The sequence below is a fragment of the Thunnus albacares genome, chromosome 2 (assembly GCF_914725855.1).
Source record: "Thunnus albacares chromosome 2, fThuAlb1.1, whole genome shotgun sequence".
In the NCBI taxonomy this organism is placed as follows: domain Eukaryota; kingdom Metazoa; phylum Chordata; class Actinopteri; order Scombriformes; family Scombridae; genus Thunnus; species Thunnus albacares.
Window position 1 is genome coordinate 36,263,397 of NC_058107.1, and position 16,052 is coordinate 36,279,448.

The 16,052-nt window shown below is 41.5% G+C and overlaps 1 protein-coding gene across 1 annotated transcript in view; it reads right to left on the minus strand.

Moving 5' to 3' along the window:
• adamtsl2 (ADAMTS-like 2) overlaps positions 1–16,052 on the minus strand; it is a 47,252-nt gene that overhangs the window by 7,071 nt on the left and 24,129 nt on the right. Inside the window, exons 7-16 of the mRNA XM_044333109.1 lie at positions 15,554–15,677; positions 15,300–15,380; positions 14,967–15,142; positions 10,661–10,964; positions 6,870–7,224; positions 3,290–3,393; positions 3,042–3,168; positions 2,419–2,632; positions 1,289–1,444; positions 77–247 (exon numbers count right to left, since the gene is read on the minus strand). Coding sequence (XP_044189044.1) covers positions 77–247; positions 1,289–1,444; positions 2,419–2,632; positions 3,042–3,168; positions 3,290–3,393; positions 6,870–7,224; positions 10,661–10,964; positions 14,967–15,142; positions 15,300–15,380; positions 15,554–15,677 — 1,812 coding nt within the window. The remainder of the gene's footprint in view (positions 1–76; positions 248–1,288; positions 1,445–2,418; positions 2,633–3,041; positions 3,169–3,289; positions 3,394–6,869; positions 7,225–10,660; positions 10,965–14,966; positions 15,143–15,299; positions 15,381–15,553; positions 15,678–16,052) is intronic.

Consider the following 16,052-nt stretch of genomic DNA (forward strand, 5'->3'; position numbering starts at 1 on the left):
CACAATAGTTGAATAAAAATAACTGTGTGTCGATTAACTGATCGATTAATGGACTTGATGGAAATCATGAACTCACCCTCTCCCAGTCCTGACTCAGCCAGTGCGGAGTGCAGTCTCTCTCCCCACAGGGGTGGATGGCCAGCGGCTTGTCCTCCGCGGAGCACTGGTTCTCAGGAACCACGCGACCCTCAGGAGCCTTACAGTACACATGACGCACCATCTTCCCCTGGCCGCACGACCCCGAGCACTGCAAACAAGGGTCAAAGGTCAGAATTTTATGATTCATAAGAAGAAGAAGATAAAAAAAGCAGGAATCCCCTCATTACTGCCTTCTGCCAGCCAAGTTTTATCACGGAGCTAAAACAGAAACAAAAGGTCAGATCAGCTCACCTCACATCGTATTAAATAAAATCAAACATTCAGATGAATTCACAGCACATAACGTCACTTTGTAACATCAACACTGTAACTTATATTTTTTATAATATGAGTTATTGCATGGGGAATTACATTTTAATTCTGCTCCACGGGTTATAAATTCGACCTCATAGTTTCCAAACTCTGACTTGAACATGAGTATCTACGTTTATCTCAACAACACGATGCGGAGCAGAACTTTTACACACCTGTAGATCGACAGGTGCGTCAGAGAGAAGACAAGTCAGGTGCAGACGACGGCAGAACAAAGATAAAACGCCGTCTTCTTCGCTTACAATTAGAGAAGATTTATTGGGAACGTTTATGGTGCAAAGACCTTCAGAATAACCTGATGAAGGTCTGTGTACCGAAACGTTGTTCCCAATAAATCTGCTCTCAACAACACAATAAATTCACACTGTAGCACTTATAAAAATGGTTATAAAGTGTTTCACTGTGTTTTGGGTTTTTTTTGATAAATCCTATTAATCTCAAAATTATCAGATGGAGGAAAAAATCTAAAGCAGTGGTTCCCAATCTTTTTGGCTTTGACCCTTTAAAATGAAGCAAAGTCTATCTGTGACCCCATGTCACATGTTCCAGCATCTACCAATTAAATACTAGAGGACTTTCTTTTGTTTTATTTGAATATTTTTAGATGCTTGAAGAGATAAAGTAAAGTAATTTGCTGTACATAAAGCAAAAAGTGGAGGAAAGCTGACGTGTCCTGTCATCTCGTGACCCCTTAGATGAATCCAGTGACCCCTTGTGGGGGGAACCCTAGTTTGGGAACCATTAATCTGAGGGAACAATCCAGATACTGTCATTACATACTATGTTTATTGTATTTAGAGAGTAAAGACACACTCACAGGCCCCCACTCAGACACGGTCCAGTGGCGTTCGCAGGGCGGACCGGTGCAGTTTTTGATATTTAGTGGTCTGGTCATCGGGTCACATGGTCTGGTTTCATCAGAGCAGCGGACATCACGGGTCACCTGGGCTCTGCGGCCACATTTAGCAGGACACTGGAGCGAGAAGAGACACACAGAGACACACATTCAAACTGCATATGTAGTAAAATATATATATATATATATATATATATTCATGTAGTATTAATGCAACAGGCAGGTCTGTAATCAGGGAATCACTGTTCTGAAGCACTTTAGGGAAACATTTAGCTTTTGAAAAGACTCAAGACACCTTTCATGTAATCTCCACTTTAAATGTACAAGACACCATCTGATCTGAAGAATCCAGAGATTACAATTAATCCTTTAAATCATAATCCAGATAACTAACTCTGCACTCTAATATAAGCTGTTGTAGTTGTTTTTACTGCGGTTTGTGTTGCTGAACCTCTGAATTAGTTCTTGTTTGATACAGCATATAAATTTTAAAAAAGGTGAAATATTTACAACTTACTTTTGAAAACAGGGCGAGTGACTGCTGCGAGACTTCATGTGAAATAACACAAGATAATAAAATAACAATCATAATAAATGTTTTCAGGAATTGCATTTAAAATGCAGTGGAAACGACTGATTTAGTGTGAATTAATGGCTGGTTATGGTTAAGAATGATCAGTGAGTTTTGCATATAAATAATGTTTCTATGTTGTTTTTCAAACCTTATTGGCCCAAATCACATCTAAGGTTTTTGGTGTCTCGTAAGTCTCTCTGGAGAATCCATCAGTGACCACAATCAGACAATCATAAGACTGCAGCTGCTAAACCAGAGCCTGACAAGTGCAAGAGAGAGATGTCTGCACTTCAAGAAAAATAAGTCCCTCTGAGTTATGGGGGAGATCATTTCAGGTGCCTTTCTTCAAAAAATCAAACATAACAAAAAATCAAAATGATTAAAAACCAGGAAAAAAAATCCAAAGGAGGGAAACTGGTTGAAAAAAATACTAAAAATCATTTTCTTGAGCAACAAAATAAGAAAAAACTCTGCTCGACTATCTTTAAATGATCTAGTTTCCACCCAACAGATGTACCTCGGTCCACTCGGCCACCTCCCACTGCGGGCCGCAGGCGGGGCTCTTGCAGGCTCGTCTCTCCATGGGTCTCTCCAGGTCGGTCATGGTGCAGAGGTCGCTGTAGACCGAGCTGTCCAGGCCGGGCGAGAGCATCTTCCAGCAGCGCACCTGACGAAACTGGAAACCTTCCCCGCAGGTCCTGGAACACTCGCTCCAGCTGCTCGCCTCCCACCTGAAAGACCAGATGTGATCCAATCTGATCAGCTCGGTTCAGATCAAAATACGATCTATTATATTTAGAGTCATATTAGACACTAATCAGGGAGTCTCGTGTTTGTATTAGATTACATGAAACTCCCAGCAGCTGCAGCTAAGAGTGTCAAAGAATTAAAAGGTAAGAATGAAAGAAAAATATGAACTGGCTACAGCGCCATGAGGGCAGTTACAGCAGCAAGAAAATAATTAACATGCAAATGTTAAAATAACTTTTTTAGCTCATGAGTGAGCTACTGCACACTGTGTGGATCTAAGGATGTACGATCCGATACGCTGCATCGGTAACGGCAGATGAGCCTGAGTCGAGGTATCTGAATTATTTATTTCGTTCAGATTTATCCAGATGTTTTGCTCCTGGATGGTACCTGGGCTGACATTCTCTCCCGATGCAGAAGTCGTGAACCGGCTCCGGTCTGGTCAGAGCGTCGCAGTACATGTCGTGCACCTCGATGCCGTCGTAACGAACGCATGAGACGAAGGACTTGGACACTCCTGGAAGAGACAAACGACATAGCATCTCGTAGCAGAAATGTTACAGCTACAGTGCATCACTCCTGCAGTCTGTTTGGTTTGATGTTCAGTGATGATGAGGGTGTTTATGAACTTTTTGTACCTATAGAGCAGGTCATGCTGCACGGCTCCTGAGAGGAAAGTTTCCAGCGGTACATGTCAGCAGGACTCAGCTTCAGGTTCTTCTGGTAGAATCTCTGATTCCCTCTGAACACAAACACAAACGATAATTAACAGAAACTGTGTATTTAGTCAGTGGAGAAGCGGATGATAGTGCAGGGCGCTGTTAACATGCTGTTATCAGACTAAAATAATCCTGTTAATTCTCATACAGCTAGTTTGGTTCTTTGATTGCAGTTTGAGGATTGATTTGTTAATCCTGGATGAAGTTATCTTAGCTAATAGGAACAAAATGAGTAGAGTTGAAACCTGAAAAGTTCTACATTGGTTCTACATACACCCTGTTAAACTATCAGACGATACTGGTGAATGTGGTCAGACTGGGAGTGTTGTTGGATGCATGACTGGTCAGGTTCTCCTCATTGGACATGCAAGAGACGTTTAAGTGATAAATATCAACCCGCCATGAAAATTAAACCATACTAAAACTACCAAAAAGCAGCTTCAATTACATAAACAATTTACAGCAACTGAATTCTGAAATTAATTTAGTGTTTAAATATACCATTCTGCGTATATTCCACTATGAGTGAATGTGTATTTCCCTCCTTTTTCTGTTCCTCTCTGTCACTTCTGCTTTCCCACGCTGTCAAAATCCCTTCATTCACAATTCTGACGTCACCACACCTGACCAGTGATCTTTCTCCGTCCTTCCTTCCTCAAGCCAATCAGCCTCCAGATGCTGCTCTTTAAATATTGCTGCATATATGTCATTCTGTCTTTTAGACGCACTATTGCACAACCCACCTCCTGCCCATCACCACCATGACCTCCATGGTATCCAGAGAGACTCATCCAAAGGTTTTCATCCACCACCACCAGTGTATAGACTTTGAGAGGGGGTGGGGGGGGATCCTATCCTATCAAAACTCTTTTTTGTCACATCAATAAATATTGTTATGCACTTCCAATTGATCTCTCCTTATTGAACTGTCCATAAGCTGTACTTTTGCAGGTTTGGGCTTAAGGAATTGTTGCGACAGTTCCAGATGAATTTCAAGCCAGCTTCAAAGAACCAAAAGATCCAGATTTGTGTCAAATCGTCAACAGTCTAATCTGGGTAACTCGTTTATCTAAAGAACGGGGCCCAGCGCAGGAGTGGTTTTAAGTGTCTATAAAATGAACCGTTGTAACTGCTGTGAATCCAAACTGACTACAGTACGACTTTTTCAGAGCCACATTGTAAGAGTTAAATGATAGATTTTCAGTGAAATATTCCTTTAAGGATATTTAAGGATATACTAGAAGTGCAGAGCGTGAAGCACACACTCACACAGTGAGAGAGTCTCCCAGGCCTCAGACGACCACAGTGTGACAGCTGATTCACAGCCTGCGTCCCAGCAGATGCAGTTTGTTTTTTCATCACATCACATAAAAGTCATGTGCACATTCTTGTCATAACACCGGTCGTTGCCTCCGCCAGCCTCCAGACGTTTATTTAAAAATCACAGGCACTTTGAGTTATACCTCGCCGGCATCTCTCCATGTAAGCCAGACTGATTCCTGCACATTATTTTCTCCCCAGAGGTGACTCCAGTCTGACAGAAACACTCTTCCCCTTTGCATCATATTTTTCACTTTTCTTGCGAATACCTTGAATTATTTGTTTCTAAGTGTGGCTGCATTTCCCCGCTCCCCCCCTCTGAGCTCCTCTGCTCGGCTCGTTTCCTCTCCTCTCTCTCTCTCTGTCTCTCAGAGGAAAGGGCGTGTCATCGTGTGTTTTATAGCTGCTGGCTGCAGAACTGGTGAAGCCGTGTTTGGACACAGAGCAGCAAAGTCAACATGAATTATAAATATGATGAATGCAAAAACCTGCCAGGTCTACCTGTCTGTCTCTTTACAGCCTGTATATCTACCTGTCTGTCTCTTTACAGTCTGTTTATCTACCTGTCTGTCTCTTTACAGCCTGTTTACGTACCTGTCTGTCTCTTTACAGCCTGTTTATCTACCTGTCTGTCTCTTTACAGTCTGTATATCTACCTGTCTGTCTCTTTACAGCCTGTATATCTACCTGTCTGTCTCTTTACAGCCTGTTTACGTACCTGTCTGTCTCTTTACAGCCTGTTTACGTACCTGTCTGTCTCTTTACAGCCTGTTTATCTACCTGTCTGTCTCTTTACAGTCTGTATATCTACCTGTCTGTCTCTTTACAGCCTGTATATCTACCTGTCTGTCTCTTTACAGCCTGTATATCTACCTGTCTGTCTCTTTACAGCCTGTTTACGTACCTGTCTGTCTCTTTACAGTCTGTTTATCTACCTGTCTGTCTCTTTACAGCCTGTATATCTACCTGTCTGTCTCTTTACAGCCTTTTTATGTACCTGTCTGTCTCTTTACAGCCTGTTTACGTACCTGTCTGTCTCTTTACAGCCTGTTTACCTACCTGTCTGTCTCTTTACAGCCTGTATATCTACCTGTCTGTCTCTTTACAGCCTGTTTACCTACCTGTCTGCCTCTTTACAGCCTGTATATCTACCTGTCTGTCTCTTTACAGCCTATTTATCTACCTGTCTGTCTCTTTACAGCCTGTACATCTACCTGTCTGCCTCACTTTCAGCCTGTATATCTACCTGTCTGCCTCACTTTCAGCCTGTATATCTACCTGTCTTACTGCCTGTAGTGTATATGTACCTCTCTGTCTCTGCCTGTTTATCTACTTGTTTACCTTACTGTCTGCTTATCTACAGTGCCTACTGCCTCACAACCAGGCAGTCTACTTGTCTTCACCATTTTACTGCCCTTCTACCTGTCTAACTGTGTTTTCTGTCTCGCTGCCTTACTGCCTGTCTGTCAACCTGCCTAATAGCTTTACAGTGTGTATATCTACCTATTTACCAGCCTCACTGCCTGCATATCAATCTAACTACTCTGTTGCTTGACAAACCACATATCAGTCTGTTCTACTGTTGTCTGTCTACCTGTCTGTTTGTCTGCAATCCTAGCTGGCTGTTTTTCCTACCTGTCTATCTGTCTTAATTGCCTCGTAATAAATCTGTCTTGCTGCTTTTCTTTGTAACTGGTTGTTTGTCTACTTGTCTGCCTGGTACAATACTTTCCTCTACTTGCTCGCCTTGCTGCCTGCACTCCTGTCGTCTTGCTTTGTTTCTTGTCTTTTTCTCACCGTCTCACTCGCTTTTTTCTGCCCTTCCTGCCTCACTGCATGTTTTGTTTTCTACCTGATATTCTGCCTGTCTGGCTTACTGCACCTGCCTGTGTTTTTCATTGTTCCGTCTGCTTCTCCTGCTGCCTTTCAATGTTCTCGCTGCTGCTCGCTTCCCTGTGTTGTTGTCTTGTCTTGCTGCCTCCTTCACCGCCTGTGTTCATTTGGCTACTGTGTCTCCGAGGAAGTCTTTAGAGGAAACGAGTGTCCAGTTCTCTGAATGGAAAAGGCTTTTTGGGAGCCCAAACCTGATTGAAACTGTGAACAGTAGAACTCTGCTGTGTGTAAGCTTTAGACAAACTCAGTTCAGATTTGATGTACTTTGTTTTTTAAGTTGGATTACCTGGTTCTGTTGGAGCGGCTGGAGGTCCTCCCACCACTCTGCACTGTTTTGTTCTGATAGGGAGCATCTCCGCTGTCGTTGCGTTTGCGACCCAGAGTGAACTCCAACGTGTCATTCAGACTGTCTCGCTCCAGGCTGCTCAGTTCAACCTCCACTGGTCCCACTTCCGATGAGAACAAACTGTCTCCTTCTGTCAGCAGCTGATTGGTTGAGATGTTAATAAGCAGCTCATCTGGGCCTATTCGGCCATCCAGGAGGACCCTCCAGATGAGGTTTGGGGAGTCTGGTCCTGCGTCCAGGGGCCCCCCGGCAGGGGCAGGGTGAGCAGTGCTTCCTGTATGGCTGCTATTTCCTTCTGATGGACAAAAGTGCAAAAATACATCTTTATTCAAAGCACAAACTGTGAAGTAGTTTTTAAGCATGTTTGTACTAATTTACATATTCAGCTTGGCTTGAGTGACTTGCAGCTGTTGTCTGGCCCATATTTGTTTTCAGTGGGAATTCATTTCTTGTACACTAAGGCACCACTTTATTAAGTACAGCTGTACAACCTAATGCCAATTCAACAGCCCTGCAAAACATTCTGTCTCTGTGAATCTTATAAAGTTCAGTCTTTGAATTTACAGTATATAACAAAACTGAGTCCACTCCAGGTCAATATCACTAAATGTTATGTCATTACAAATCCTGTCCATTTAATACAATTTTATTTGTTTTTAGACAAAACCCAAGAAGAATTAAGCCAAATAATTAAAAAAAAACATAGTGTTGGACTAATTAAACTATAAAGAAAAGTCCATATATTTAAAAACAACAATCACTTACATTAAAAGCATGTTTGAAGAGGATCTGACTGTTGTTTCAAGACATACATGAAAATGTACATGTACGTTAAGGGTTTTTTTAACTGGGTTTCTAATGGGGGCTAGAAGGCCTCAATGTAATGCAGTCCAATAGATCACCATCACCACCACCACTGGTCTTATAGATAACCACAGAGTTGAGACAACTTCGATCTGACACAGGCATCAAAAACTGAGCAATATAAGCATCACAAAGGAAGGATTTATTCACAGGCTGATAAGTAGGTATGTGCTGGTCTGTACTATACATTTAACTCCAGAGCTCATAATTTAAAACAACATTTTTTGCAGGAAATTTCTAAAAGACTGAATGAAATAAAAAATATCAGAGAGAGATAAGAAGAAAGAAAATGAGAAGAGAAACTCAGCATGTGGTGTGTAGTATGACATCAGTCTGTGTAGAAAGTGCATGATGAGCCTTTCAAGCACCTCTCCATCTCATCTCACCACCCAAAGCGGTGGTGTAATGGCCTCGGCAGTCAGCTGAGCGAGCTAAGAGCCCGCAGGAAGGCCATTACCGCTCATGTTTGTGATGCAGCCATTTTTAAAAGGAGAACACACCGCAAAACTGAATTTTTCATCTGCTCCTGATCCTCTTTATGTGTCTGTAGCATGAATAATTCAGAGCTCTAAAAGGCCATCACACACACACAAACACACACACACACACACACACACACACACACACACACACACACACACACACACACACACACACACACACACACACACACAGAGGAAAAGAGTCTCAGAGAGAGAGAGGATTAAAAATCTGACCTGTTTCGTCTCATCTACCAACGGACCACAGAACCACCCTCTGAGTTTTTAGGTTTCTTTCCCTTTCTCACACACTCTTTTTCTCTCTCTCGGCATCCGATCAATATATCAGCACAGCATATTAGCTTGTCACCAGTGTTTTAGTATGGCTGTTGATAAGTTACGAGAAATTACGGTTCAGAAATGTCAAATATAAGTTTAAGTTTAATTTAGAAACAGTCCTGATCAGTACACGTGTTGCTCACAACTCTTTAATAATCTAATTTAATGAATCCTAATCAAAAATGTTTGTTGATTAATGTTAAAAAAGGTAAACACTTCCACCGTTTCATCGTTACCAGGAGCATATCTCAGTCAACCAACTGTAATAACTGGACTGAAATAGATACAGTGTGATATTTGACATTTAGGTTTTGACCTCATTGTTCCCCACGAGGAAGCTCAGCACAGCGGGGAGTGAGGAGTTACATTAATAACTTCCCCTTATAGCTCTCAGGTGAGCGGTGTGGCAGATGGCACGCGATAAAAGAGCGAGCAGAGCGCTGATGGCTTAAGTGCACTGGCATGATGAAAGGGCTGTTTTGGATACTGTATATGTCACAGTGAGGAGAGTAGTGCTCATACAGAATATGTCACTATTTGGCACAAGCAGACATAGAGGAAAAAGTATCAGACCTATTTCTCAGAGGATCTGCAACACTGTTTATTTGCTGTAATCTACACTGTGTTCCTTACTGTTACATTGGTGTTTGTGTCAAGGCTTTATTGAACATCAAAGCAATGACCTCTTATTACCGAAGTTGTTGGCAGATTCATTTGAAAATCTCACAGATGATTAGTTCAGCCTGTCTATGACCTCTAATATTTAAGAGTATAAATCTAGGTCATCAGAGGTCACATGGTCTGTCCATGGGGGAAGTTTTGGGGGGAAGTTTTTCCTTTTCCGAATCGAGGGTCTAAGAATAGAGAATGTTGTATTGGTGTACAGATTGTAAAGCCCCATGAGGCAAATATGTAATTTGTGACAACGGGCTGTACAAATAACTTGACTTGACTTGATTAGATAAAGACAAATATCTTCAATTTAACCTTGACCACCAAGGGTTTAGATAGATAGACCAATAGATAGATAGATAGATAGATAGATAGACCAATAGATAGATAGATAGATAGATAGACCAATAGATAGATAGATAGATAGATAGACCAATAGATAGATAGATAGGTTGTCCTTGAGCCAGACACTGAACCTATGGACAGACCGGTGCCTTGCATGGCAGCTCTACTGCCATTGGTGCGTACGTGTTGGTACGTGTTTTTGTTACCTTGTGGAGACCGTTTCTGGTATAAACACTGACCTTATTGGGACCAACAGTCCTCATGGGGACCAAAACCTGGTCCTAATGCGGCAAAATGTCATTTCCGAGGTCCTGGTTAAGGTTAGGGGTAAGGTGTCAATTGAGATTAGGTTAATGTTAGGGTTAGGCATGAATTGGTTAGGTTAGGGTTGGGGTTAGGGTTAGGGGTTAGGGTTAGGGTTAGGGGTTAGGGATTAGGGTTAGGGTTGGGGTTAGGGTTAGGGTTAAGGTAGCTGCACAAACTGCACAAATCATAAATCACTTTGTCAGTTAAGGTAAAAAAGCGATACATAGTGCAGTCCATTTACCCTTGATGCCTTGAACCGAGCATACAGCACATTATTCATCTTCAGTATGAGGGTAAAAACATCTCCAGAAAGTAATTGAAAGTACTTCCATCTAGTACTGAAACGATTAGCCAATTAACCAAGTAGCTGAATGACAGAAAATTAATCGGTTTCGATAATCAAGTAATTTAAGTCAGTTATAAATCAAAAACTGTGATTTGCTGTTTCTCTCTGTTTTTATATTATTGTACACTGAATATATTTGGGTTTTGGTCTGCTGGTCAGACAAAACAAGGAATTTGAAGGGCTCCAGGAAAACTGTGATGGGCATTAAAATAGTTGTAGCCTTTCTACCTTCAATGCATACATTTTTAGGATTTTGGTAGAAATCAAACCCTTACGCTTCTGACCCTGGCAGTGTTACTGTCTTGTGAGATATGGTGTCTGAAATGTTTCAGAGTCACACAACCAGACATATCAAAGGTGTTACATGCAGCAGTCCCTACCTGTAAATTTTGGTGCAGGTACTCCATCCTGGTCGCAGTCGATGTCCGCCGTCTCCTCATACACCTCGTTGGTCTCTTGGCCCTTCTGTCCGTCGCCACCTCCCGGCTCTAACTGGCCGTCGGGGGCTGTCTGGTCGTAAAGGCTGCTGTTGGGGGCCAGCATACCTCCCACCTCCACAGAGACTTCCCCGGCTGAGGTGTCCGTTCCAGTGTAGACAGGAGGAGGTGGGACAGGGGGCAGGGAGTCTCGGAGGACGGTGTATTCGTAGGTGATGTACGGCGTGCGACCGTTCTGGTTCCACACCTGAGTGATGAGAGGAGAGTGAGAAATGAAACTAAAGATCAGGTTATTTCATATTGCATAAAGACCAGTAACAAGCAGAGTAGCTAACAAGACAGCAGCATGCAGAGGAAGAAATCCTCCAAAGACGCTGACGGAGACGGATTGGTCACACTCTTCACAAGTCCACATCCAGCACCACAAGACATACTCTCTTTTGGAATCCACAAGGGAAAAGGAAAAGAGCCAGACCAAGAAACACCTGGCGCCGTGACCTGGAGGCAGACGTGAAGAGAACTGGCCATACATGGGGACAGCTGGAGAAATTGGCCCAGGACCGGGATGCCTGGAGAGCCTTTGTTGGCGGCCTATGCCCAAAGTGGGGTCACAGGCTTAAAGTAAGTAAGTAACAAGGAAAGTCAGAAACAAAACCAGGATCAATACAAACTGAAGCAAATTTACAATTAAATTCTTTGTACAGAGAGTCTGTTATTTCTGTCCAACCTCATGTTCAACTTCATGTTTAGTTCATTCTGTTCACACAACAACTCTGAAACTTTTGTCTCTCATTGTCATGTTGACACTGGCTCTTTTTTTTCCCTTTTCAGCCTCAGACTTCCCTCCTCCCCCTTCAACTTTATGAAACCCTGTCATCGATCACCTCTACACCAATAACCTTCAGTCAGCGCGTTTACATGTACTCAAAGGACAAGTTCACAGTTTTTAAGTTCTGTCCTAAAACAACAGTCAGGAGCCCAAATCACAGTCCTCCTTCTGTGCAAAAATGTATTTAAAAGTTCATCTGAAGCTAATATGAAGCTTCACTGTCCAAATGAGTCAAATCAAGTCAAAATCTTTCAAAGTTAAAGTCTTTTTAGTGCCAAATTCCCTCTTTTTGTTATGATCCTTCCACTGCAGCTGAAGAGGAAAACACTGTCCTTCGAGACACAAAGAGGGACATTTTTTACTAAAAAGACTGTAACTGTGGAAGACATCCAGTTTATTTGTGGATTTTTGATCAAAACAAGGACTGTGGATTTTTTCCTCCATCAATTACACTGAAAGCACATTTGACTTCTACTTCTAATAGCCAGTACGAACAGGAGGAATGATTACAGTGAGGAAAACCTGTTTCAGTGTTCATATGGACACCTGACTGTTGCTTAAAGACACACTTGAGAAAACTGTGAACCTGTCCTGAAAGGAGATATAATTATACAGAGCGATGCATCCTCATATTTAAATTAAAATTCAATTTGAGGTCTGATTTATTGTCGTCTGTATATAAACCACAGGGATTTATACAATGAAATACTTGAACCAGGTGCACTCTTGATTAAAAACACAAAAATTTAAATCTAAATATAACAGAATACAGTATAAAATGTAAACTTTAAGGTGGACAGTGTGTTTAAAATAATACCACTGCCCTTTTTTCATCTGACAAAACACTCAAAGGTCAAAGGTGGACTTTTTATTTACAGTATGAATGAACACATCTAAATAATAAGATACCTTATTTTCTTAAAATAAGTATAAAAATCATCTTATGCAGCAAGTTTCGGACAGATATCTACTAGTTTCATTACTTTTCTATAGATTAGTGTCTGTATCTTCTAAAAGGAACACTAAGGCTGGTTAATGCACCCGAATCAAGGACAATAAAACTTGATTTAAGGTAGTAATTGAAACAATACACTCAAGTAAAGTCAAAACATTGACTTGACAAGAAGATATTTTGCAGTTTGCATGCATCTTGGCTCACTAAGCATCCAGGACAGTCTGATCCATATGACGAGAGATAAATATCAGATATCATCCAGACTCCTGCGGGTCCATCTGATGATAAAAGCTCCGTGAGAGCAGAGATGAACCAGCAGAGTCACAGCGAGCGTCTGCGAGCAGCTCTGTGTTCCAGCATCCTGCAGAGAGATCTATCAAACCTGGCTCGTGATGTGGATGCTGTTCGGGATATATGGCCACTGTCAGAACACAAGGCCTGCACTCAATCAGAGCGAGACACAGACTCACAATCATGTCTGCATTATATTTACATCTTAGCCATTAGACAGGCACTCTTAAAAAAAAAAAAAAAAGGCAATGACACACCTATTTTGGGCATCTCTAATGGGCTGCAGGGGCTTCACTCCTACAACATCACATCTTTAATCACACAAGAGCATCTCGCTGCCAGGAAATATCTGACCAGACTCTGTTTTCACTTTTGTCTGTTGTTGCTGTAAGTGTTGGCAGTCTCTGCTGCTCTGCCAAAAAGCTGCTTCATGAGTCAGCAGTCTTAATCAGAGTGACCTTTATGAAGTTCAAGAGTTAAGAACAGCAGCCTTAAGCTTAAAATCCTGGGCTTCTTATTATACAATTAGCCAGCGAGGACTGCCAAGGCCATAACAACAAATATGTCTTTGTTTCTGTAATTTAAAGGGATTTAGGGAGATTCAGTTGAATATTACAGTGTAATTAGGAGTAACTTTTTGCCTTTCATTAATGTGCACATTCACAGGGGGGGGGTTAGAGGTAGGAGGGCAGGGGGGTCAGAGTTCCTTTACAGACACAGAGGAGGTTACTACACCGAACAAAGTGGTGTAGATGAGTTCCACTGGCCTTTAGAGAAGGATTTAGGTAATAAAACAAATTAAACATGTAAAAAGTACTGCAAATTAAGAAAGAAAAAAACCCTACGAGCCCTCAGAGTCAGCCACACGCTGATGCAGACGCTTTGAGATATCAAAGGATATTCTTGCCTCTGGAAGTTTGTGTAAATAATTTGATTTTATTACGTTACATTCACGCTAGAGGGCTTTTAATTTGTATGTCGTCTGGTTACCATCAGACGGCAGCATTTTTAAGATGTTTGTTTTGTTTATTTATTAGTAAAGCACTTTTGATAAAGTAGTTGTGACTCAAGTTGCTGCACACATAAGAAAAAACATTAAAAATACATAAAATACATTGTGCCAGATTTTGAGTGTAGTCTATATGGTGCTGTTGAAAGAAGGGTTGAGTTAAGATTGAAGCTTTTTTTTCAGTGAGTTTTATAAATTATTTCATTTACCCACAGCCCGAAAATAGTTTTAATGCAGTAACTATCAGGTTAATCATTAATGCTAACTGTGTCTGTTACATATGTTCTGTTTGAATTAAAGAGAAGCTTGACTTCAACCAACCTCAGCCTATCGATAATTTATCCTTCAGACCCCAACACAGTGTGTTTCCTTTTTTATTTTATTTACTATGAACCTGGAAATGCTTTATTTTGAAAAGACACTAGACGCATGTAACATGTGGAAATTGACAGAACTGGCGACGCACAGATCCTCTTCTCACGTAAATGTCACATGACAGAGTCTCCTTCAGTGGGTAATCGTGGCACTATGAGCTCACCATAGAGTGCTAGTAGCTGACACCCGGCCAGCAGCTCCTCACGTCTCGTGCCGGAGCAAATAGGCGTTATTTGGATAAACTGACCACATATTGGGAATTTAAATGTTTACTTTCTAGCCTGAAAAAATATTAGAATTCAATAAACTGACATATGAACAGTCCGACAGTGAAAATTACAACAGTTTAATCTCCACCACTGCTGTCGGTTGGTGCAAAATGCATTCTGGGATACTTAGCTTTGGCTGCCTTTGGCCGACCATTAGTGTAATTTCATCACTCAGTCAGTGACAGACATTCGTGGCCCCGCTGTTGCAGTCCAGCCAAAAACCGGAAAAAAACCTTGTCTATTGCTTTTATATTGATTTTCATTTGTTTGGACTTCAACAGCCAGTAAAACGTTTCCTAAATTCTCTCTGAATCCGTTTGAGCAATCAGTTGCACAACAACTCTTTACCACTGTAGCGGTGTTTACATGGTAACTTCCCAGTTTAATTTACAGTGTAGTTGCTGACTGTTACTGTTATCTCCTATTACACATGAAGTTTGAAGATGAAGAGGCAAAAGATGAGGAGGAAGAGGAGGAGTTAAAGTGAGACTGGTGGACAGAGGGAGGAAGGAGAGTTGTACCAGGATATTGATGGCCTGGTCAATGGGCCCTTTGGCGACAATGTACTCGATCCCGGTCTCATACACGTCCATGGGTCGGCGGTACTTGAAGACGGTGCCTGCAGCGTGGAAGTTCTGGGGACTGTCCACCTTGTAGGCCCCGTTGAAGAAGAAGTTGCCGGCCTGATCGGTCACAGCTGGGAAACGAGAGAAACGCAAAACTCAGATTCTAGTTTGAGTAAAAAGTAAAAATTCTAGTAAAAACGAACCATTTCCATTAAACGCTTGTCTTTCTGAGAGCATAATATATGAAATCAAGACACAGATATACTGTAGATACTAGCAAATGCCAACCTAGAACATCAGCAGACTTTTTCCTCTCAATGATCTGGATGTCCCATGATCCTTCAGGGATTTGAGTGATAAAGGAGTAACCTTGACGACAGGAAACAGCAAAAGGTGAGCGTCAACTTATTTATCTCATAATGACTGCAATCAACTCAGTTTCTCTCTAAATGTTTAGGTGTTAACATCCAGATATTAAAACGTAAATCTCAGAATAAATATTTCTTTAAAACTTTTGTGGTCAGACAGGAAGCGACGTTCACCCAGAGTCGTGGCGCCGCGGCGGAAGTTTCCGGTGACTCTGCTGCAGCTGCTGCCGTCGCCCTGGCAGACGCCGCACTTATCCAGGATGTTGGAGGAGAAGAGCACGCCGTCACATCCGATCGGCTGAGCAGCGAAGAAGAAGGAAGTGGAAGTAGAGAGGATGGAATAAAAAATATCACGAATGAATTATAAACATATTGAATTACTTGTAACAACGCAGAAGTATTTCTAATGATAATATTGATTCAGTTGTTCCGTCTTTTGGGAAAGTGATTGAAAAACATTACGTGTGACATTAAATGATTCATCTTAAGAATAAAGTGAACAAAATGCTTCACAAAGGCAGTAAAATACAAAACAGACAAATCATAAAATCATTAGGTTTTTAAAAAAAACAGAGAAAACCAATTTAGTGTAAGATAAAACGAGAGAAATATTTAAAAGAAATAAAAACAAAACTAAAAGACAGTTCAAAAGGCTCTCTGATAAAAGTATGTT